Here is a 25,152-nt window from a genome sequence, read left to right as displayed (position 1 = left end):
ATACACAAGTATAGGAGTGTTTTACAACTACACTCAAGTTACATTCTACTTTCATGATGCAGCCTGAAGTGTAACATTGCATGCCACTCTCTCTATCTCTATCCTACAACTGAGTATCTGATATATGAGATAAGATATCCAACAACCATTGTTTACAAATACACAACTTTCCCGATATATCCCAAGAACTCTCACACAGATTTACAGAACTGCTTAACCAGACAATAACAGGAAAGAGGCTCTGGGCACAATGGATTCCGACCTCATGCTTCCCTCTCTGTATCAAGCCTAATAACAGAATCTGACCATATGCATTTTATGCTTGCATAGAATCTACCCAGTTCTGCAATGTAAAATGGCACAAGGCCATAGAAACAAAAATCACAAACATGCATGCAGTACGTGACAAAAACTTGAGAACTACAATTCTGTGTATCTATATACAGTTATATAAATGCAACATAATAGTGCAAATATTATAACAAATTGAGTAACTTTGACCTTCAAAAATAGAAATAAGTAATCACTTCCAAAGAAAAGCTGACAGAACCCTCCTAAAAAATGTGCCACCTCGTCCCGGACCTCGTTCTCTTCTGAATCTTTCAAAGACTCAAAAACCAAGCAACCAACCATCTTCCGTATCTCTTAACAAAAGGTTTGATAGCAACCACCAAATTTCATCACATTTTATTGCTTTTTCTATTACACAGAAAGCAGTCGGAGATAATACTTGCCTGCCTTTCAGATTTCACTAGGTACTTCAAGAAGGCAATGATGCCTCTGTCATTAGCTCTCCACTATTTGTTGGGAACCGGAAATATTAATAACTTCTAACCATCCAGTATCATTGAATTACTGATACTCAGATTTTGTGGTTCTATTCAAATGTTCACATTTTTGTACCTTGTGAATGCATTTAGCATTATATCAAGATTCCAAGGTCAAAACTGTAATTTACATTCTAAAAATGTGCGGCAAGGAAAAGAAACAAAGGCAAACCAAATGAAGGAAAATTGTTGTTCCCTTGAAAATTCACAGAGAAGAATCCACTTCTAAAATCATGATACAGCTGCAGCACCCTCGTATTCACCACCAGCTGGCCGTGAAATTAGCCAAGCCAGCTGTAAAACTAGCGGAGTATCCTTTACAGAAATGACAAGAAAATCTTCAACATAGAGCCATCATTTACCTTTATTTTCTCGTATTTGCTCAAAGCTTTAACAAATAAAGAACTGCTCACTTTCCATGAGATGAGTTACATAAGCACGCCAATAAATTGGCATTGTAGAAATAAAGGTAATGAATGCGCAGCACTTAAACAACATAGTTGGGAAAAAAGTGGATGCACACCAGCTTGCAGAACAGATGAGTATAATCTGCAGAACAAATATGCCACTCATAGTTGAGTACTTGCCATATGTTTCTCTATGAACTTGTCCACCAAGGAACGAATCTGCAAAGCATGACATACAAATTTCTCAAATTAAGCTCCTGCATGAAATCAATAAAAAAAACCATTTTTTTAATTCCACGTGTTGCCCATATGTGGAGCTCAAAAGTAACAAGATAACAGTAACAAGCACAGCAACCATGCAAGATAAAAGCAACCAAATTCACATATCCCAGAAATTTATTTCTATGAAAACATTCCCACTGAAAAGACAAATTATCATTGAAACTAAGTCTGTATGTTAAACAAAGTTCAGATACGATGCTACTAAAAAGTTTTCAGAACCTGTTGATAGGTAGAAAAAGACAAATGATAGCTCCAGTAATAGTAGAACAAGGCAAAGAGACTAGAATAACCAATTAACATACAATGAGAAAATGATATTCAATGTAGTTGATTCTAATCAACGGCTCTTTTAATCCAACAAATACACACCTTATTTCTGCGTTTGCAATCAAGGAACTCAGAAACAGTCATGGCATTCTCTGCTGGTGTGTTATGTTCCATCACCTGGTCAGGATTTATATCAACATATCAGAAATAAGAAAAGCATTTAACGGAATATAAAGCGCTTCATAGCATTCTAGTGGATCCAAAACAGTGAACAGAATAGAAAATTTTCAAGAGATTATAGTAAAAACTTCTAAACGTGATGCAATGACATTCTACTTGAGTCTGGATACATGGGTTGACAACCTGGAAAAAAATCTTAAAATTATAGTATAAACTTTTAAACTTGATACAATTTCTGAAGAAATATCAAAAAGCCCCAAGAGAGCAGAACAGTCTAATTAGCAAATGATTAACAAATCATAACACATACAAATGTCCAATTAGCTATTATATATTCAAGCTAGCATACCAACATAAACAATAAAAATATGAAAATTATCCTACCTTGATAGTACTCTTCTTCATGATAGATTTGTACCCATCTTTGTCAATTTTCTTGGTCTTATACAATGGCATGAGCAATGATGCAATGTAATCTGTGATACCCTTTTTTATATGTTCTGCCCCTCTAGCTTCATCTTTATGGCCATTTTTAGTACCGGGTGATCCTCTGTTTGATCCAGCTTCAGCAACCCCTTCATTGCCATGTCTTGCCTTACCAATACATATTTGGTCAATCTTACTAGAACATTTCTCATTCAATTTCTGAATACTTTGATCAAAAACTTCTGAATGTGATCCTATTGTATATGGTTGTTTAGCTTTACTGTCAGGCATCTTTATTCCAGAAATGCTACCAGAATTCTGAACTCGACTTTTTGTTGATTTACTGTCAACCGTCCCTGTTTCTGCCGACCGCTCCTTTAGGTCAGAATGACTATCAACATCATTGGAATGGCTTCTCTGTTTCTTGTTTGAATCAGTTGCAGGCAAAATATTCCCACTTCCAAAATCTGAACCTGCTAATTTAGAACTATCTAAATTACCACAAGTAGCCGCAAAATCTACTGACCAATTCCTAACTCTACAGCTTCTAGAATCTATTTCAGAAGAACAATCCTGCTTCCCAAGCACTCCACCAGACCATTTCCTCTTTCTGACATCGGAATCCTCCTTTTGTACATATTGTTCACGCCTGGCAAATTTGTGAAACGATGGTATCTTAGGAAGTTCACGGAAGGTACTGCATTCTGCTTCTGATGTTGCATATGCCTGTAAAATGTATATAACTTATAAATGCAATAGAGTACTCCAGAGGAAAACTAAATCACTGGACATCAATGATAAAACAGTGTATGAAATTATTTCCAAAAATAAAAATAAAAATAAAAAGCATTCCTGGGGAGGTAAATATAGAACTCCCATGTACAGGAGAACATAGCAGCAAAACAAACCTCTGCAGCAGCTGCAGCAGCAGCTCGAGCTGCCTCTTCAGCAGCAATAGCTGCAGCTTCTAATTCAGAGAGGGCGCAATCCTCTGACTTTTTGTGTTGGTATTGATTAGAGGTTTGTGCCCCAACAGAATTTGCTTCCTTTTTCTGTTCACTTCCATCTTCCACCTGCAAAGAGTGCAATGCTGGATTCTTGTTGATTGGAGTAGGAGGGGACTGATCTGTATTCCCCTTCACGTCATTGGCTGCTAAGGCAGAAGGTTTCCCACTGCTTTGTTCTTTAGATTTTGCTTTTACTGCATCTGTTGAACTGGGGTTAGGACCAGATCCGTGCAACTGCTTAAGGATTTTGAAACCTCCATTTGCTTTCTCTTTTCGAAATACTTCAATCCACATTTTTACCAGCTGACTAGCTACAGCACGAATATCACGGCTTGTATGCACACAAACTTTTTCCTTAACTGTCCTTCCAATACCTATAAAACAAAATACAATGAGATTTAAAAAAAAAAAAAAAAAAAAAAAAAAAAAAAAAAAAAAAAAAAAAAGCTGACATTTTGCAAAACTAGCCATACACCTTAAAAACTAGTCGCAAACACTCCTGAGATATTAAATATGCAACGTATCTATATGGAATGCACTTACATCATTTACGTAGATGCATTGTATAACACATCTATGCCGCATCTATGGTTCTACAGAAAAGGACGATGTCTATTTGAGTTTAAGCTAGACATGGAAAATGGTACATGGCTGGACAATAGAAATGACAAATACGTTGGATAAAAACTTTTAAACAACCACAACAGACAAGAAGGCAAGAACAAGCAAAACGAGAATAAAATGCAAATGCAAGAATGAAGGAGCAATACAAATTGTAAAAAGCAGGAAATTCAAACCTCATATCTCCTGGAAGCTAAAACTTTAAAGTTTTAAATATGGGAAAAATTTTCTAAATATTACACTGAAGATAAGACTAAAAACACTATGAAGAACATTATGAAGATAAGAACCAGGCTTTAAAGTTATTCTATGGTAGAATATCTAAGTTATTATAAGTTACGGCCTCTTACAGAAACAGTCTCACAACTCACTTGTTATGCACGCAAAATTCAGCCCAGAATATAATGAATCAAATAGAAACTTTCTTAACTGTAAAATCAAGCAGCAAACTTTACTTTGTTATTTCTCAAGAAAGCATTGCTGGAACATAAACAAATGGATCTGTGCATTTAAAACATTCAAGGGATCTAGGATCAGCTATATCGTTAAAACAATAGGATAAAAAAAAGAGAAAAAGAATGACAAGATGTGGTGAGGTCCCAGTGTATTTACCAGATTGCCGTACTGCAATCATATCAGTCGAAACAATCAGTAGCAACCGTACACAGTGGCGCAAGAGTTGTGTTCCATCTTTGCCCATGGAATCCTGTTTGCCCCATGCAAAAGGAAAAAATAGATATTCCCTTAGTCCACTAAAACATAAAGTTGCATTCTTCACCCATGTTTCTTTCTAATATTTTTTCAACACCTTTAATGTCATTCACAAATGAAGAACTAAGTACAATTACAGTTATATTAATGTTTGACTTGCTTAGGATGTAGAACTACTCTAATATAGAGTAACCGAGTACAAACTTAAAACAGATTTATAATAATAAGGTGCACGAGGCTTCATTACACATTTAAACTAGAAGAATATAGAGATCATAAATCAAAAGTTCCTCAATTCACAAACCATGCTAGTTTAATACGAACTAGAGGTATATTGCACTGATAAAAATCAACTCAATTAATAAATTGGGAAATTCTGAAGAGGGAATGAGAGCAATTTAATGCCAGAGACAAAAACCATCCAACACTGCCCTCTGAGTTGATTAGAGGAAAATCAATGCATAACAAATTCTAAAGAGACACACAATTAGTTATCTATAAAATTATAAATAATGGAATACCAATGATGAAATTTGAAATAAACTTATTACAATCTCCTTGCAAAATGAAATGACGAGGTAATCCTTGATAATTGATTTCAAATCCATTAGATGAATTTGTAAAAAACTTTAGGAAAATGCATTTAGCATACCAGGATCCATTTGTTTAGAATGCCAAGCCCTTCTTTCGTGCCAGCAAAAGCCTTCACAGCAGCAGCAGGTAGCTGCAGTATCTTCTTTGCTAAACATAAACGCCCAGCTGTTGTCTTTGCATTTCCAAACATGTCTTGAAGTAAAGCATCTTTGCTCAAAGGCTTTTGTTCCCCATCAAGAGATCCTTTGCAAAGAACACTGGAAAGCTCTCCCGCATCAAGCCTCTTCATCATGTCCCTCACTTCATTTCTTTCACTATCAGACTGCCTTTGTGCAGCAGCCATAGCCTCGGCCTCTGCCATTGAGTCCTCTCTGTTTTCCAGAATGTCAATGATTCGGACAGCTTCTCGAAGACCACTCATCAGTGCACCACCAACAGTATCTGGATGCTCTTTACAGGTTGCCTCCCCAGCAAAGAATAGACAGTTTTCTACAGGCCTGCCCAAAATATCGTAGTCCTCTCCAGAAGCACCCACAGCAACATAAGAATAAGCACCCCTACTGAATTGTTCACCACCCCAGTTTGTAGCAACAGATGCAATGGGGTCTGGTACAGCACTTTCTCCAAACAGCTTTCGGAGGATCATGACTGCATGTTTAACATGATCGGAGGTTTCTAAATCTTGGCCATCTATTGCAGCCTTTCCAACTACAAGAGCAATCAGAACTGGCGCACCAACTGTTTTCTTCAGATTCCAAAACATAAAACATCGGCCTCGTAACTCTGTGCTCTCTGCAGTTGCCCCAAAATAATCCACACTCTCATCCCAAAAAACCTTCGGGAATTCCATAACTACCTTGTTCAGGACACCAAATCCAAGTTGTTTAATGGAGGCTAATTTCCAATCTGGAAGAGCTGGTGAAAACTTTATTGTATTTGCTTTCAAGCAGCCAAGGGGGACAGTTATCAGAACTGCATCACCAACAAACTCCTGATTATTCTCAGTGCAAACTTTGACCTCTCTCTCTATTCTACCTTCTGACTCTGGGTCTTTAGTAGAGTATGAAATCTCTGTTACAACATGACCTAGCCGAATATTAAGGCCTTCAGCTAATGCCTCCATAACAGTGCTATAACCTCCTTTAATCATACAATGAGCTCCTCCAAAACCTCCATAAGTATCATCCTGATTCCAGTAAGGGAGTGAAACCCGACTAAGTTCTGCTGCACATCCATACTCCAAATTGGCAAAATGCCAATCCATAACTCGTCTCTCAAGTGGACTGAGGCTCTGCTGTTCCATACTGGAATTGTCGGCTAAATTTAGTTTATCAGGTTGAGATTCCATGTTAATTCCATTTTCCAAACCTGCAACTATTGAAACGTTACTTTCAGAAACTGCCTTTAAGCTAGAATCAACTGTTGCACTCAATGCCTCTAATGCTCCTGCTGAGGAATCTGGAATTGTGCTTTGACAGTCAGAATTGTTAAGATGAGCTTTACTGCTTGCCAACTCTGAACCAGTTGAGTTTGATCGTGCAATGCGTCGTTTTTTTAGAGCATATTCTAACCCTTCATCCAGAGACATGCGCATTGCTACATCTCCATTTTGAGCAACAAGAATCACCATATCATCAAGCAGGCTGTTATACTCTGCTTCAAGTGCCTCATCTAAGGTGGCAGGAACTTTCTGACCAGTCACAGAATCATATAGAGGGCAGTCACTATTTAGCACTGTCAACTCCAGGCCAAGCTGTGTACAAAGCAATGCAGATGGATCCGGTCTTCTTTCTGTTGCCACATCTCCCTCAACACCAGTAATAATGCTAGCACCTAGATCCACTGGCACTGAAAGTGCTGAACGATCTGTATAAACTCTTCCACCTACCCTATCTCGTGCTTCCAAAACAGTTACATGACAATTTAGCCGCTGCAAATGCCTAGCAGCTGCTAGCCCAGAAGGCCCTGCACCAATAACAATTATCCTTTTCCGGCTTTCTGAAACAGAATTTCCATCATTGGCCTCTGATACTGCATTTAACTTGGATTCCTGTTTCTCAGTTTGTAATTCCACTTGCAAATCATGCTGACGAAGATTATGCAAAACTTTTGCACTGTCAATATCACTGAATTCATCTTCACCATAAGAATTTTTTATCTGGTCCAAAGCAGAATGAACTTTGACCAGTGGATCCACTTCAATTTTTACTCCATGGTCCTTTTCTAGAAAAACTTCATTTTCAGTCTCACCAGAGCCAGAGGTGTCGCTTGTTCCTAGCTCCTCATCGTCTTTGCAGGCAACAGAAGATTCAATTTCCACCTCTGTTTTCACAACAGAGCTTCTTACAGCCCCTGCAGTTAAATTCTCTGTTGTATGTGGTACAACCACTGGGGCTTCATCTATTTCCATAAGAGCAATACCACCTTCTTCAGAATCTTTTTTATCTGATTCTGTTGACCCAGAGCAGTTCTCTTCAAGTTTGTTCCTCTTCACATCTTCCACATTAAGCAGAATTGTTTGGTTTTCACCTTCTACCTGAATTTGATTCTGCCCAGGTGAAAGGTTTTCCTCAGAATCCTTAATCTGACCAAGAATGAAAGCAACCTCCTCTTCTGCATCAACCACTTTGTCTCCACAATTTTCTCTCTGCATACTCTCTTTTGAAAGCTTCAGCTTTGGCTCTATATCATCTTTTGTTTTTGGTTTTTTCACTGCAACACCAACATTTATATATCCCTGCAGCAGTAATTATGCACATTGTGAACCAAAAGTTTTCCTCTAATTAGATTTATATTTTTGTAACGTTATAACAGTCTTATGGAAATGCACAGCCATAGAAAATGTGAAATCGAAGCGTAACATGACAGGCATACAAAGTGATTAATGCCCAACAGACCTACTCTCCGATACAGAATGGACCAACTAATACCATATTTTTCAAACTACTATCATCTATTACTACTATTGTATGTGTACATGAAGCACCAACATTGCATAAACTAAATCACTGCAATGTTAGAAGGGAAAATCTATTTCCAGAAAACAAAAACACAAAAACTCAAACAGATGAAAACTCAAAAATGGATTGTGGCAAATCTTTCATCACTCCCAGAATAAATGCATATGACACAGTTAATTAGTTGTCAACATGCAAAAATAACAATAGAAGAGGAAGAAAAGAGAACTTAAGCTCCGCATGTAGATCAATAACATATAAACTGAAAATGAGAATTACAGATCACTCCACTATTAGCCTGACTACAGATGAAAAAGGGTGTTCACAAAGATTATTAGTCTCTAACTAAATACGAACCAAAATCTGGCATGCCAACCATAGAGAAATAGTACTTACATGATAATCTAAAAATTTGTAGACATCACGAATGAGAGCATCTCGCGGTGATTCATCTGGCAAAGGAACAGAACTTACTCCACAGTCTGACAGTGGCAAGATGCGGCGTAAATCTTTGCCCCAAAGCCACAAAATTGAATTCCTGTAATGTTACCATAAAAGACCATTAATGACTACCAAAGATGCAACTCCTTTGAAACAAGACAAATGCAGTAAGTTTATCATGATTTTTACCATAAATCAAAGAAGAAAATATTTTTCAAATTAGTAAATAACTAATAAGAGGACACCAAAAAATCACAACAGCAAGAAATATAGTATGTTCATAAGCTAACCTCTCAGGAGTCAGTTCGTCAATTGAGCGTCTAGCTCAGCTGGTTATTTGGATAACACCGACTCAGGTTATTACACATCTACAAGAGACTTAAACTAAGGACATTTCATACTCCATAGTCCCATTCACAAAACTCTCTTTTGACCTTCTTCCAATATTTAAATCAAAGATGCCTATCTTTGTTCGTAAGGGAGACCCTTAGGACTCCCATCTTTTTTCTCAGTGCTCCCATCTACTGGAGGCGCCATGTGGCAAGCCAATTGCAACACCTTCTTTGATTCTAGATTCATGAGACCTCAGTGGTTCATATGCACTTCATCAAAGAGTTGTCCTACCCTTTTGAGGGGCCCAGAAATGTCACATCATGCCAACAAGCGTTCAACTTCCTCTAGACACCATTAGTGAGATGCCCCTTCCAGGCAACAACACATTTCACAACAAGCTCATCTAGTCAACCATCTATCCAGGATTTCTTCTATACAATCTTGGATGTTAGTAGAGATGCATATACAATGATTGTTGACTTGGAGGAGGAACATCCTTCTCGGTCTTCCTCCACAATCCCAAATAATAGCTCCAAGAATTGATGATCTTCTCTTCCTTGTACCCCTGTATATGAAATTTCTCCTGAGGTTTTAGCTCTTAATAGTACACACACAGTTGTATTTGTTTTTGGCACCCCCTCTTTAGGTGGTTTTCTCTTTATCTTTGTACTTAGAGCTTAGATCTTAGTTCTTAGACATTAAATCATTATATCTGCTTTTTCTATTGCTTTTATTGGAGTGATTCTTGCACTCCCATTTTGTATCAACACCATTGTACTTCTTAATGCTATTGACTTGTTTTAGCAGTCATCTGTTGAACATTAATTATATTACATAGACACTCCATGTAACTGCTAGAAAACAAGGACATGATCATCTTTCTAATAATTTTAAACCAACAGTTTAATTCAATGTTGCAAAAGTCGGACTCGGAAATAAATTGGCAATGGTCTGAAAATTGAAAAAGTCATAAAAATCAGGAGACTTTTGAAAAAATCGCCAAAAACTCAACAAAATTAGAAAAGATTAGTTGAAAAACTTGTCTGGTTGAAAAAATTGACTGGTTGAAAAACTCGCGATTTGGGGATTTGATCAGAATTTAATTTGGATTTTGGTAACACTGGTTTAATCATCTTTCCAAGCAATTTTAAGCAACAGTTCCATCTTTGTGGATACAAGAATAAAAAATATAAAAGAGTGCTCAAAATAAGCAAAAACTGCTACAATTATACTATTCTAGATGATGTTTCCCCTGTGATTTCTTTGAATTGTTATCTTCTTGACAAATAAGAGAAATGAAACTTCATTTGAAATTCGAGATCTCTTTCCATTATCCCATGATTTCTTTCTACAACTCTTAACGTAGGCAAGAAAGAATTTAAGAGTTCAAGCGCGTAATAGACCTTCTTTCAGAAAGCATGGAGTGTTGATCCAACAGAACTATATAAAAAATTGGGGAATAAGAATCTCATAACCTTTTCTTAGGGCCTATTCATTTAAACTAGATTCTTCTGGGAATGTCTCCAGGGAGATCAAGAGAATGTCCAGATATCAAGGTTAAGTCAGTTGGCATTTACTATTGCATGAATCTGAATTAACCTCTTAATTGTATCTGTACTTCCAGCCGGCTCAATTTGCACCCCTTTGGTTTTGCATTGAGCTCCTTTAGGCCTTTTCATAAAGGAAAATCATACTGCCTTCTAAATTTTCCACTATCCCTGAAGTGAAATTGATTTTCCAAGTGGAACCACAGAGGAAGAGAAGCAGGTAGTGTGTGATATTAAAAATCTTATTTTCATTGCATATACGGTTGGAGGGATCCCAACTTTAGCCATACTTGACTATGGCTGGAAGGTTGGAACCTACAGCAATTTGTTGGAAAGGACTTCCCCCTTTATTAAGGCTTCCTCATCAGTCAAGCAGATTGTGTCAAGGACCTTGCTTCTGTAGGTTCTGTAGTAGCCTAGTGGTCTGCCAGCAGACTGGGAACCTGACTTTTTGTTGACTACATGTATACTTTTATGTGTCCTGTCTGGATTGAACTCCCAAAAAAATTCCCATGCACCTGTGGAATTTCCTTCCATGATTGATCACAAAGTTGGGTAAGCTTATTTGCTCTGAAGTTGTCAAGCCATACTGAACTAGGCTATGGGTCAAGGCTTGCATGAAAATTGAACTGTCAAGAAAGTTTAAAATTGACCTGTCAAGAGAGGTTGGAACATCTTTTAACTGTGGATCCAAGTTTATCATTCAGAAAGTTGTCTACCTGAATATGCCAACTGTCTATTCTAAGCCCTGTGATAGGAATCATTGCATCAAGAATTGTCTGTTACTTTAAAGCAAACCCCAGGAAATCTGACCCTACCCCCACGCCTCCCCCTCCTAGACAGTCACTCACAATGGAGGTTGGGTAGAAGTTTAAAAGAAAAAAAATAATAATGATAAGAATACTAGGTACCAACAGAAGCAATGAAGGGGTTACCCCTCTGATATTCCAACAAAAACACAAATCCCCAAGAATCCTAAAGATCAGCAAAGTTGCAAACACAGAGTGTCAATCAAGGGATGCCTGTAGCAGCACCCCAAAGGGCTAATCCCCCAAGAGTATAGAAAAAGTATTTGTCAGAGATCCCACCAAACAATAAGATGTTTAAATCATCAAAAGAAACAAAGTCAATCCTCCCACTGAAAGTTAGCAGGCCCAAGAGGTCCACAGATGGTATGGTGGGAAAAACCAATTGCCATATCAAGCAAGCCTACAGAGTGAAGGGGCATGGGGCAGAGGCCAATACCCAGAATCAGGAAATTCTGAGGAAAAGCAATATGATAAACACCTGTGACCTATCCTCAGTTGGACTGGCTTAGAAAGCAAAACTCATTTAATCCTGAACTGCAAAAGAAGCTCCATGAGCCAGGCATGTCCTGAGAAATGCTAAGGATACAAAATCAAAAGGTGTACAAATCAGGGTCAAACTCCACAGGAGTTAGGGACAGAGATAAATGCACCAAACTCTATTTTCAGGCTCTTCAACAACAGCAGGAGTTTGAAGACATCAAAACTATTCGGGCTAAGAAAGGTAAGCTCATTAGGAATGAAGAGATTTTTTAAAAGCTTGTAGCCAACCACAAACTGGATTCCAACACTCCAATGAGAAGTCTGAAGAAGAAGCCTTGAATCAATGTTTACAAGCTGTCCCTTTCAAATTTTCTCACGAGGATAGAGAGGCTTGTAAGTTGAACATCTCACCAGAGGAATTTAACATGACCCTAGATAGCATAGCTGTTGGCAAAACTCCAAGAATAGATGGGCTGCCCTGAGAATACTACAAAACCAATTGGGAGTTAGCTTGGCCTGTCTTGCTGAAAGTTTACAATAAGTTTTGAGATGCAATTTACTTGACATCATGGTCAATTGTTAATCCAGGAAATATTAACCTCATCCAAATGCAGTGACCCTAAACTGACATCCAACTGTATTTGAAAAACCTAGATAAAAGCCCTTTCCAGGAAAATTAAACTTATCCTAAAAATCCACCTATGAATCCTTCTGGTCTTTTAAGATCCATCAGGCAAGGTTGCCCTTTGGCACCAGTCAGATATGTGCCAGCTACTGATGGTTGGGTTGCCACTTTGAGCATGACCAATATGTGGCTCGTCAAGATAACTTCACTACTCCAACCTGAACAACAACTCATGTACTTTATTTTTTTTGCCAATGCCCTTCCAAAAGGCATAGCATGTTGACAAACATTTTCAGAACCTTCTAATTTCTTTTCGACACCTAGAAAAGGCAAAATGGACCTTACCATACTCAAATGGGATATATCTGTTGTCTTAGCAGGAATAAGGAAGTTAGCTTCACTGATATTGCCAAGTGAGGTGCAACCCTTTCTGCTACATGGATTGGAAGGACCATCCAGGGCAACAAAAGCTAAAAAAATATTCTACAGCCTAAAATGGCCACAGGTGCTCCCTAGATATGTGACATGAATGCCATAATGTCACCAAAACATATCGAAGTAGGAGGGTCTGCTGAGTATCAAAGTGTCTGGGCATCTTCGGAAAGGTGCAAGCCTTTCTTGTGTGATGGAAGATGTCTACCACAAACAAGCTGTCCATACGGTACATCATTTTTTTTATCTTAATAATAAGTGTTTTGTCAAGAATCCTTGGTCTGAGACCAACAGACCCAGTAAAAAGGACCTTTTAATCAATGTATTTGATTACCAGATGTATGAGTTCCTTCAATTAGAAAAGCTTGAGAATACTTTTAATCTCAAAACTACATTAGAAGGTTTCTGAGTCCTGACCTATTACCTCATTATACACTTGCCATGATAGCAAGGAAGAGTTATGAGAGCAGTTGGTGAGATTGGATATAGAAGTTCTCCACACCTGTCCTCTGTCTCTGCTGCTCACCTTTATAGTACTTTAAGGGTCCTTAGATAACTGGAAAAATGTACAAAAGCTGGGGATGTGTGGTTCCTATTCAAGATGGTTATCATGTTTCAACTATTCGTGGAAGACAGCCCTGGAGCGCAAAAAATCCTTTTCAGCCTGTTCCCTTTTTACATCAAAATCTCTCTAACAGAAACAGGTTGTCCCACATTATATAATGTGTCGGAAGGAAGAGTTGGCTCTGCATCTCTTTTCATTTTTCAACTTAGCAGTCTGCATGGACTTGAATCAATGCTTTGGCCAAACCCCTCCTAGACTCCCACTTAGATGGTTGTCAAACTTCTAGGAGTTACCAAACCCTGGTCTATGACCATTTCACACTACATGACAACTGCTGAGAGTGGAAATCCTCTACTGCATCTGGAAGCATAGCCATAATTTGATCTTTATGGGGTCTCACACTGTTAGATATCAACCATTAATTTCAAAAAGCAGTAATTCACTTGTGTATTCTTCAGATCTGTCCACAGGCAAACAATGTCCAAAGCACTGGGGGTTAGATACTTACACTTCTAACAGAAAAGTGCCCCAGTCTCAATAGCCAGGGAGGAATAGGATAGACAGTTTCTCCCAAATGGAGAGGAAATATGAAAAAAGCGGTTCAGGGGTGAATATTGTCAAAGCTACTGCAGCAGGATGCGATGCTGGTGCAGAGACCCCAACTGTGGGGAGACCCCAGGCTCCCATAAATCATTTGAATTACGTCTACTTCAGGACTACTGCCTGTCAACAAAAGATTTAATTTTGAACTGTTTTCTGTGAATTTGGACTTTCAGCCAAAAACCCCCTTTGCCAAATTTGTTCTCTTGACTGGCAATGTTGGCCTCGTTTTGTTTGTTTTTTATGACCCAGCAGACTGGTGATTTATAATATTGAATACTAGGCTGTCCTTCTAGCATTAGCTAGTTTCTGATTGTCTCTGCCTCTATCAAAGAGGAAGGGGGAGATTTTGATGGTTTGTATAGGGCCTAGGCAACATTTCAATCAATAGAAGTAACATTCTCAATGGAAAAATGCAGGAAATCTCAAAATCAAAATTCTGTTAATGAGTAAATTAAGGCCTTGAAATGAAACCAACCAAATCAGCATGCATGTAGTGTCATGAAAGTTATTGGTGAGAATCAGCTTCATTCAAATATGCCCAGGGAAAAATACACCATAACAATGAGTAAACACAAACTTAAGAATGAGACCAGCATCCCAGGTCCAGACATGAGTATGCCTATAGTCTGAACACGTTTATAGTCATGGAGAAATAGATCATAGACACAAACATGCTAATAAATCATTTACATATCTAAATTTTGGAATGTTTCAATATCATTGGAATGCCAATAAATCATTTACATATTTAAATTTTGGAATGCTTCAATATCATTGGAATCCCATACAATGTACACACAATTGCTTTCAGGGACAACCAGGGATACTATGGAGATCAAGGACCTCCCATCTCATATAAGAAACTTTTCTAATCACTAGTATCAGCATCAAAATGATAGTACGAAAACTATGCCTGGATTAATATATGGAACACAGAAGCATATTCCATCGCTTGATATATCATGACTTGCATACTGACAATTTATCATCTATGAAACGATATGCAAATATTGACATTAGCTCCATATTCCATCTTTTGATACATCACATGCCTTGCAAACTGATAATTTATCATCTATAAAATGACAAACAAATGTTTACAATAGCTCATTATAAAGTAGTTTCTGATCTTCTATCATCTATAAAATGACAAGCAAATGTTTACAATAGCTCATTATAAAGTAGTTTCTGATCCTCTTAAACAAACGCAGCACAAGTGACCAGTAAACTTAATTACATTTATCTATGCTAATGTTCCATTTGTGTGAGATAGTCACAAACAAAATATTTTACCAAAATATTCTAGGATCTTTAACACAAGTCTCTCAAACTCTTGCAAACAGGTATATATCCAATTACAAACAAAACAACAAAGAAAAATAAATCTGAGCATTATATTTTAAAACATACTACATAGATACCTCAACACAGCAAATGTTGACAATGTTCAAATCCTAATTGGAAAGAAGTCAGGACATTCAATCATACATATTTTAATTCAATTACTTGATGGTCCCAAAATTTCATAATTTTTGCAAAACGACCAATGAGAATCAGAGCATTATAAGCATATACTAACCTGCATTCCAAATATTCTTGAAGCCCTCCCCTGCGCTTCAAAACTTCCTTGAATTTTATTTTTTCAACTGGTCCTGGTTGACGAAATTTCAATCCGGCAGCCACAGCTGCTTCCTCACACATAACTACTTGTCCCAACATACTTGAGATAAGTCCAGCCCTGTTCCTGCCTCTACCAAGGCGTTCTTTGTCAACACTGCTCTTACTTTCCAAAGCTTCTTCCCCATTCATCAAAACATCCCAGTCACTATCTCCTTCATATGCCATATCGCCATGTCTTCGTTTCTTGACATGCCTTACAACTCGCTGTGATTCAGATTGCTTTTTACCTTTTTTTTTATCTGATGTTTTAACTACATTACCTTTCTCTGCTCCATCAGGATTGGACTCCAATGATCCTTTTCCTAACTTTGCACCCTTACTAGCTCGAGTTTTCTCAGCTGGAACAGAAGGTGAGCCTTGTGAGGAACCATCAGTTTTCTGCCACTTTGAAACCTGACCAGTGTTTGCAGTTTCTTTAATATCATTCTCTGAGGCAGATGCCTGCCTTGAATCTGAAGCTATTTTAGGCAAATCCTTTGCAGATTTTGGAGTCTTTTTTTTCTTTTTAAAATGAGTAAGAGTATCCTCTGAATCATCAGCAATGTTACCTTTCAAGTTTTGATTAGTGTCTATATATGTCTCTGTGGTTTTTGTCACATCCACTTCTAAAGAATCCTTGACCTCACGCTTTTTTAATCGGTGAAGCTTCTTGACCTTGACTGGTTTATCATCTGTTTCTTGAACAGCTTTGTCTTTCAATGAGCTTTTATCCTTATCTGTGGGTACCACCTCATTTTCAACTTCTTCTAGAGCATCCTTAACCACTGCCTTCTTAGATCGGCGAGGCCTTTTGAACTTGGCTAAAGTTTCCTCCCCATCTGCGTCATCCTGCATACCATCCCCAATACTTTTGGCCTTGGGCAGAGACAGGATGCTTTTTTCTACATCCTCAGAATCTTGGATACCATCCACAACACTTACAGGCTTGGGTGATGACCGATCAACTTCATCTCCACCTGGTTCGGCCTGAATGTTACCCATGAGATTTCCACCATCCAATTCTTGAGCAGCTTTGTCATACAATACGCTTTTATCCTCATCTATGGGTACCTCCATCTCATTTCCTACATCATCTTGTAAAGCAACCTTAACCTTTGCCTTTTTAGATCTGCGATGCCTTTTGAACTTGGCTAGAGTTTCCTGTCCATCAGGGTCATCCTGCATACCATCCCCGATACTTTTTTCCTTGGACAGAGATGGGATGCTTTCTCCTGTATCCTCAATAACTTGCATTACATCTGCAATAATTCTGGGCTTGTGTGATGAGAAGTCACCTTCTTCTCCATCTGGGTCAGCCTGAATGTCATCCATGAGATTTTCACCATCCGATTCTCGAACAGTTTTGTCCTTTGCCTTTTTCGATCTGCGATGCCTTTTGAACTTGGCTAGAGTTTCCTGTCCATCAGGGTCATCCTGCATACCATCCCCGATACCTTTGTCCTTGGGCAGAGATGGGATGCTTTCTCCTGTATCCTCAATAACTTGCATGCCATCTGCAATACTTCTGGGCTTGCCTGATGAGTAGTCACCTTCTTCTCCATCTGGTTCAGCCTGAATGTCATCCATGCGATTTTCACCATCCGATTCTCGAACAGTTTTGTCCTTTGACTTTTTAGATCTGCGATGCCTTTTGAACTTCGGTAGAGTTTCCTGTCCATCAGGGTCATCCTGCATACCATCCCCGATACCTTCGTCCTTGGGCAGAGATGGGATGCTTTCTCCTGTATCCTCAATAACTTGCATGCCATATGCAATACTTCTGGGCTTGCGTGATGAGTAGTCACCTTCTTCTCCATCTGGGTCAGCCTGAATGAAATCCACGAGATTTTCACCATCTGATTCTCGAACAGTTTTGTCCTTTGATAAGATTGTATCCTTATCTATGGGTACCTCCGTCTCATTTCCACCATCATCTTGTGAAGCAACTTTATCAACTGCCTTTTTAGATCGGCGAAGCCTTTTGAACTTAGCAGGAGTTTCCTGTCCATCAGGGTCAGCCTGAATGTCATCTATGAGATTTTCACCATCTGATTTGCGAACAGCTTTGTCCTTCAATAAGCTTTTATCCTTATCTATGGATACCTCCATCTCGTTTCTTACATCATCTTGTAAAGCAACCTTCACTGCTACCTTTTTAGATCGGCGAAGCCTTTTGGACTTAGCTAGATTTTCCTGTCCATCAGAGTCAGCCATACCATCTCTGATACTTTTGGCCTTGGGCAGAGACGGGATGCTTTCTCCTGCATCCTGAATAGCTTGCCTCCCATCCACAACACTTCTAAAGTTCGGTGATGAGTGGTCGCCTTCTTCTCCATCTGGGTCAGCCTGAATGTTATCAATGAGATTTTGACCATCAGATTCTTGAAGATCCTTCAATAAGCTTTTATCCTTATACATGGGTACCTCCATGTCATTTCCCACATCATCTTCTAAAACAACCTTAGCCACTGTTTTTTTAGATCGGCAAAGCCTTTTGAATTTAGCTAGAGTTTCTTGTCCATCAGGGTCATCCTGCATACCATCCCCAATACCTTTGGCCTTGTGCAGAGACCACATGCTTTCTTCTGCATCCTGAATAACTTGCATGCCATCCAAAACACTTCTGGACCTAGGAGATGAGTGATCACCTTCTTCTCCATCTGGATCAGCCTGAGTGTTATCCACGATATTTTCACCATCTGATTCTCGAACAGCTTTGTCCTTTGACGAGCTTTTGCCCTTATCTCTAGGTATCTCCACCTCATTCCCTAAATTATCTTCTAAATCATCCTTAACCACTGACTTCTTAGATCGGTGGGGCCTTTTGAACTTAGCTAGAGTTTCCTCTCCATCAGGGTCATCCTGAATACCATCCCCAGTACTTTTGGCACTGAGTGGAGACGGGATGCTGCTCTCTACATCCTGATTAACTTGAATATCATCCACACTTCCTGACCTGGGTAACGACTGGTCACCTTCTTCTGTGTCCTGAATGTCATCCATGAGATTTTCACCATCCTCTTCGACAATCTTTTCAACTATTTCAGCAGATCCATCCAAACCCGCACCATCTTCTTTTGTCACAGACTCCATACCATTGCACTCGGGAGCATCCACAGGCTCTGGAAAGTGAGATAAGAAGACCTCCCCAACTGTATCTTTAGTCCCTAATTCACTGCTACCACTACTGTTAATATCATTCATGAGGTTGGCCTGCAGTAAAACCTAATACTGTTAGAATTCAATCAATGTTATATGGCAAAATAGTCGTGTCCCATGTCTCACAATGTCCCTTTTACACAAATCACAAAATCCTCATAAAATTCACGGTTTCAAGGTTTCACAGCATTGATACTTTACAACAGCATGTTTAGAATGACCTTGACATTCTTGAAGAAGCCCTAGTTTCAGAGCATGCTTGTCTAATAAAGTCGAGCAGAACAAACCCTAGATGCCCACCCTATGCATTTTCAACACAAACCGATCTCTAAAACAATCACCCAAAAACCCAAAAAATTAAAAATAACGATAATAACATGAACAATTTGAATTCAACAAAGCATTGGGCACTAGTACCTGTTTTCTGTTTGCAGATCCGAAAACCTTACTGTAACCGTGGAACGGCCTTCAACGTGACAGAAAAAACCGAATATCAGCTCAAATTTTTCCAGCAGACAAGCATTGTGATCTGAAATAGAAGAATCCTTAACGGTACGGAGAGTTTAGAAGATCGAAATGGGTTTATACCATGCCATTATCAATGAATCGAAGAGTTTGAAGAAACAGGGTAAGGGTTTGAAGGATGAATGAATGGAAAGGAATACACATGCGCTCCCTCATCGACATCCACATCATCATCATGACATACCCTCATGGTCCCATATCATCATCCTCATTAGTAGGCATCCCATGCATGGCATCATAACAACTTTTCGCAAACCCATTGATGTAAATTATTGTTGACACCCCTCTCTTCATCTCTTGCCAGTCACGTTAAGCTCCATCCTATATCATATATAAGTCGTAAGATTGGGATTGAATATTGTTTTTTTTCAACTTTGTTGCGTTTGAGAAACAGGGGCATGCCATTAGCCAACGAACATTCCACCATTAAGTAACGAACTTTACATTTGGCTTGGCTGTTGAAAAGAAATTGGAAATCTCTCGCCAAATTTGGAACTAGGGTTTTACCTAAGTGGGTAATCTCTCGCAAAATTTGGAACTAGGGTTTTATCTCAGTGGGTTGTGTCAGTGAAATATTCGTAGACGACTCCTTTATGTGGGCCTTCATTAACTTTGTACCTTTACACTTGAGGAGTTTAATACAAAACCATGACCTATAGGGTTGGAAGCTAAAGTCGCTTGAGAGAATATGAACCTTCCCTTCCCTCTATTTGGTCTATGGTCTCATGAGATTAGAGAATAATACTAATAATAAAGTTAAGGTGACATGATTGTGAATAAAAAGAATTAGTGGTTTGCTGTGTTTAGAATTGCTTTATGCTTATCCGGGTTGAAGGTGGTATTGGTTTGGTTCGTTAGACTTTATTTATTTATTTTTATGATATTTTGAATTTTTTATTAATTATTTTCATTATTTGAACATGAAAATCTAAAGTAGGAAATCCGGGAGAAAATTTATAAGGAACAGTCTACTAAAATCGAGGTACTTCAAATGATTTCATTGGATTTTCATAGTCAGTTAAAAAATTATGATTTATATATATGGAACTTTATCATATACAAAATATACTAAAGATGTATACGTATGGCATGAGTATGCAGGAGTTTAACCAATCTTACGACTTTCAATGCTTGGAAATGAAGAATGACGAGTGTTAATCCCACGAGTATCGAATTCGTGCAATCATAATTTTAAAACATATATATATATATATATTTATATTTATATTTAGATTTAGATTTAGATTTAGATGGGTATAAATATATTTTAAATCTACGATGAGTATAAATTTATTTCACTTATATATTTTTATATTTTTAAGATTAAAATTAAGATTAGTATAAATTTATTTTAATTTTAGATTTATTAAATATAAGGAGCAATTAAATTTTTTGGAATGTAAATTTATTTTTAATATAAAATTTAAGAAAATATTTGTATTTTTAGATAATTGAGTTTTCTCAAATTCCAAATAATATTATTTATATTTATATAAATTGCACATCTTTATTTATAAAAATATTGTTATTTTTAATATATATATATATATCATTTTTCTTTGACATGTTTTATAATTTTTTTAATGTGATATGCATAGTATTGATTATCTTAGTCCAAAGGGATAGCTCAGTGGATCGAGTTTCAACAATTTCACATATCTCGAATTACCAACCAAGTTGCCCCCAGGACATATGGTAAAATGGATCTTAATTTATAGCTACCATTTATATTTTTTATATATTTCACATCTCTGCACATAAAAATATTTTTAATTTTAATTATATGTTTATTAATTAAAATATTAATTTTTGTATGTTTATTAAATATATGTTCTTATCCCCCCTTAGGGATGGAAAACATTGGTAATGAGTTTCAAGACCATGGCATTGAAAGCCCTCCACGCGGCTCACATAAGGAGGAAATGTATTAAACAATACATGCTTGGCGCTCTGGTAATGAACGTTCTAGAGGAGAGGGGGTTATAACAGTGGTGTCAATGGCGGTGGGCTGCTTTTTTTGGCATTGTGCGATGAGGGTCTAGTCTGTAGGGGGGATTGTAAGCCTAGGAGTTACAAGAGGCATCTCTAAAGGGCCAACCCTATTATTGGCACAATAGGAGAGCTTGTTCATGGATGGGGAGAGGTTGCTTGGTGAAGTGTGGACTTATTTGGTGCGACAAGTTATGATTTGGGATCCTGGCTGACTTGTCTCTTAGCGTCGGCCTTCCTAGAGGGAGTGGTTGGCATATTAGCAACATCCTGCGCAAGGATTCTCTTCGGCGACATGAAGGTCTTCGAACTAGTAGCGAAAGTCGTGGTCTGTGCGTTGAGTCAAGTAATTTTTGTGCTCAGCTCATATGTGTTAGCTTTAAGAAGTATTTTTCTTGTGGGCTTTATATATTTCTTGGTGTTTGTGGGCTTTGTGTCTTTGGTGGGGGGTCTTGGTGGCCGGGTCATGTTGTCTATATGTGCGGGATGCTTCTTCTTTAAACGGCCCAGTCGTGGGATGTAAGGCGGTGGCCTTTTGGTTACATGGAGGTCAATGCAGTTTATGTGAGTGGGTTGAAGTCTCATTGTTCGGTATATCTCTTTGATGGTGTGGTGGTTCCGATATTTTGAGTTTCCTTTGTGGGTCTCATAGTGTGTGGAGTGTTGTAGCTTATTTAGGTTGGCCTCTTGGTCTTTGCGATTTCAGGAAACCTAGATATCAGGTGTCATTTTTGCTTTTAGAGTTGAATTGGGCTCTCAATGTGTGGGGTGGTGTAGTCCTTTTAGGTTGGCCTCTTGGGCTCTGCAACCCTGGTCAACCTGGATTTCAAGTGTTAATTTCACTTGTAGAGTTGAATTGGGGCAGGACAAAGATTTTGGGTGTGCAGTTCAGTGCTTGTGTATTGTGGTTGGAGTTTGTCCCACTTGTGAGGGTGTGGTTAACCGCGGGGGAGGGGAGATCAGGTGGAGGCACTGTTGGTGGGAACTCTTACTAGGCTGGTTATAGCCCTTTGATTGGAACTCCAATGAAAAGGCAGCGAGACCGACCTCGACGCGGCGGGGGGCATAGGGGGCAGGTAGCCAGGACCCAAAATGTTCAGCCGAAGGAAATGGGAGAACTAGATCAATCGCATGAGGTATCCCTGGGGCGGGTGGGTTTACCACCCCCATTTGACTCGCTAGAAGCCCAAATTCATTAAGTGCAAGTGACAATCGACTAACTGGCGCAAAACAGGCACAATGACAAAAATGATGTTAGAATCTTTCTGAATTATATTCAACACAACCAATGGCATATCATTGACAACTAGGACTCCCTCCGTAAAGGATAGACGAAGCTCCAAGTCAAGATGGATAGCTTTGAGGGACGTATGGCGCACATGGAATCTCATGTCCATGAAGCCTTCCATCATCTAGGTGAGGGTGGCCATGCAACCCAGGATCCAAATAATGAGAATGGTCAAGGATGAGAGTGGGATGGATTTTGATATCTAATCCGTTTTGGGCCATTGGGGGCATTTACATGTGGTCTCATTGTTTTTTGTTGTTTTTATCAATGTCTTTTTGTTTGTATCTGATGACCAACAAATCCAGTCGAAGTGAGGTCTTAGCTTTTTTAGAAAAGAACTCTTCCATATGTAATCTCTTTAAGAATTAATAGAATCAGTTGAATGTGGTAGGTATATTATGATTTTTATTTTTTATTTTTTTTTAAATGTAATTTTATTGGTAAAAACAAAATTATAATATAACAAATTGAAATGAATACCAGGCCTGGTACCACCAGCCTCACTCTAGCCCTCCAGTTGAGAAGGAGGTTAAAGAAAAAAATGGAATTGAATCAGTTTATTATTTTTAATATTTTTTTATTGAGTGAACAATATGTTTTTTAATTTAACATGTCATTTTACAAGCACTACAACATCTCTCCCATACTAGGCTATAGAGAGCTTTTCTACACCATAATAATTTGTGTGTGTGTGTGTGTTATTATGTCTTTATTTGTAAAGGTTTGTTTTTTATTTTTTTGTTATTTCCATTATTAGGTTTAGGTTGGGATCAATTCGCTTGTTAGACAGAAGAAGCTATGTGATGTTGTCACTAGGATTGTGCAAGACTCAATTGAGCCTAGACACCCCTTGGGACAATGTAAACACCATAATTGACACCCAACCTCAAACTAAACCCCACTCAAACTAATTAGTGTACACCTCGTGGGCATTACAAATCAATGTTAAAGCAACATTTTATTACAAATTAGTGTTAAAGGGTCATTAACTTCAGACTCAATCAAAACTAAACCCCACTCAAACTAATTAGTGTACACCTCGTGGGCATTACAAATCAATGTTAAAGCAACATTTTATTACAAATTAGTGTTAAAGGGTCATGTTTAAATGTTCGGCGAGAGGATATTTTGTTGGGTATGTGTTATCTTTTGTATATGATTAATCAATATAATGTACATTAAAATGGAAGAAAGGGGGATTGTAGGGGGGCTAAACAAGGCCCCAATCCCTAGGGGTTTAGGATCATAGTCAGCAAAAAATATTTATCATGTTGCTTTTGTTTCATTTTTGGTATCTTTTAACCAATTGTTTTCTAGCCGATCATAATGTAATTTTGGTAAAAAAAAATCTAATTTAAGTATATTAATTAGAGTTTTGGATATCATAAGATCATATATATTATACTTCCAAAATTTAAATTAATACATTAAAATTTAAAAATGTAAATTTAAACATTTTGTTAATTTTCCTAGTAAAAAAATTTAAATACTTTATAGGAATATTTTGGTTTTTTTTAATATTTAGATTACTTACCATTATTATTTAAAATTCTTAACATTTTATTTCAAAAAATATTTTAAAATGTTAAATATAAATTACAGAGAAGAAAGAAATTTTTGAATTAAAGAAATTATTGAGAAATATAGATTATCCAAAGTGAAATAGAGAATTTTTACATTAGTTGATGTTTAGATGTGTTGTGCGCTTTGAAGTAATGCTTTATGAAGCATTTAAGTGAAACAGCTCCTGGACGCGTCGTGCTTCGACTAGCAGTGTAACGTCCTGAGGTTCTACTCGGGCGTGCAACGCGTTTGGGCGACGGGCGAGCTGGGCGCGCGCGCGGTTGGGAGGACGAGTTGCGATGTGCGACGGAGGCGCGACACGGATGCGACGAAAGATATGCGATATAATGAAGAGCGATGGAGTATATATACACCTTGAGCGTTGGGCGATATGCGTGGAGGCCGACCCACGATGGGAAGGAGGGCCGACATGTTCATGGGGCATTTAACGTTGAAGAAGGGTGTGCACATAGCGTTGGGTGGTCGGCTGGGCAAGCCACCACCCCACCTTACGATGGCTATATATATGTGGATGCGTTGGACCATTCGATCAACCATTCGAACACACATCTTCGCACAAGAAGGGAGTGTGCAGTTTAAGTGCGCAGAAGACAAGAGGTGAAGGTGCACATCTCATGCGCTATTCTTGGTTTAGCGCACGGTTGGAAAGTCGCACTTGGAGTTGGGTGAAGGTGTTGGGCAAGGTGTGCCCGGTGGTCGGTTGAGGCGTGCACGGTGAACGTGTAGCGCCCATTTGTGCTAAGTCTTGGCGTGGGTGTCTTGGTGGCTCAGGTGAGCACCCGCCCATCGTGCAAGTGTGCACGAAGGTGAACGAAGGAAGGCAACCGAGTTTGC

At 38.3% G+C, this 25,152-nt stretch overlaps 1 protein-coding gene across 3 annotated transcripts; it reads right to left on the bottom strand.

Moving 5' to 3' along the window:
* Window positions 1-413: 413 nt before the first annotated feature.
* LDL3 (LSD1-like 3) lies at window positions 414-19,752 on the bottom strand. Of its 3 annotated transcripts, XM_089385233.1 has the most exons (10): window positions 19,350-19,744; window positions 15,694-18,986; window positions 8,676-8,817; window positions 5,381-8,059; window positions 4,630-4,723; window positions 3,298-3,770; window positions 2,348-3,115; window positions 1,886-1,960; window positions 1,351-1,453; window positions 819-1,142 (listed from the first exon to the last, which is right to left on the bottom strand). In XM_089385233.1, the coding sequence occupies exons 2-9, from the start codon at window positions 18,975-18,977 to the stop codon at window positions 1,397-1,399; spliced, it is 7,572 nt and encodes a 2,523-aa protein (XP_089241359.1). In that variant the 5' UTR covers window positions 18,978-18,986; window positions 19,350-19,744; the 3' UTR covers window positions 819-1,142; window positions 1,351-1,396. The 3 variants fall into 3 exon arrangements, with proteins under 3 accessions (XP_089241358.1, XP_089241359.1, XP_089241360.1); XM_089385232.1 differs by having other exon boundaries at window positions 414-1,453; XM_089385234.1 differs by lacking the exons at window positions 819-1,142; window positions 1,351-1,453; window positions 1,886-1,960; window positions 2,348-3,115; window positions 4,630-4,723 and having other exon boundaries at window positions 3,533-3,770; window positions 19,350-19,752.
* Between the last annotated feature and the right edge of the window lie 5,400 nt (window positions 19,753-25,152).

Source organism: Pinus tabuliformis, chromosome Q (genome assembly GCF_031772625.1).
Source record: "Pinus tabuliformis cultivar Carrire ecotype Pingquan chromosome Q, CPIR1, whole genome shotgun sequence".
Taxonomy (NCBI): Eukaryota; Viridiplantae; Streptophyta; class Pinopsida; order Pinales; family Pinaceae; genus Pinus; species Pinus tabuliformis.
The sequence above is the reverse complement of the archived record's forward strand: the minus strand, read 5'-3'. Positions and strand labels throughout refer to the sequence as shown.

Bases quoted from the DNA above. Each gene is read 5' to 3' on its own strand.
- LDL3 (XM_089385232.1), bottom strand. From the start codon at position 18,977: ATGAATGATATTAACAGTAGTGGTAGCAGTGAATTAGGGACTAAAGAT. The intron at 8,818-15,693 runs GTTAGTATATGC...GTAACATTACAG, and splicing joins CAAGAATATTTGGAATGCAG to GAATTCAATTTTGTGGCTTT. The intron at 3,771-4,629 runs GTAAATACACTG...TTTGTTTTATAG, and splicing joins GATTGCAGTACGGCAATCTG to GTATTGGAAGGACAGTTAAG.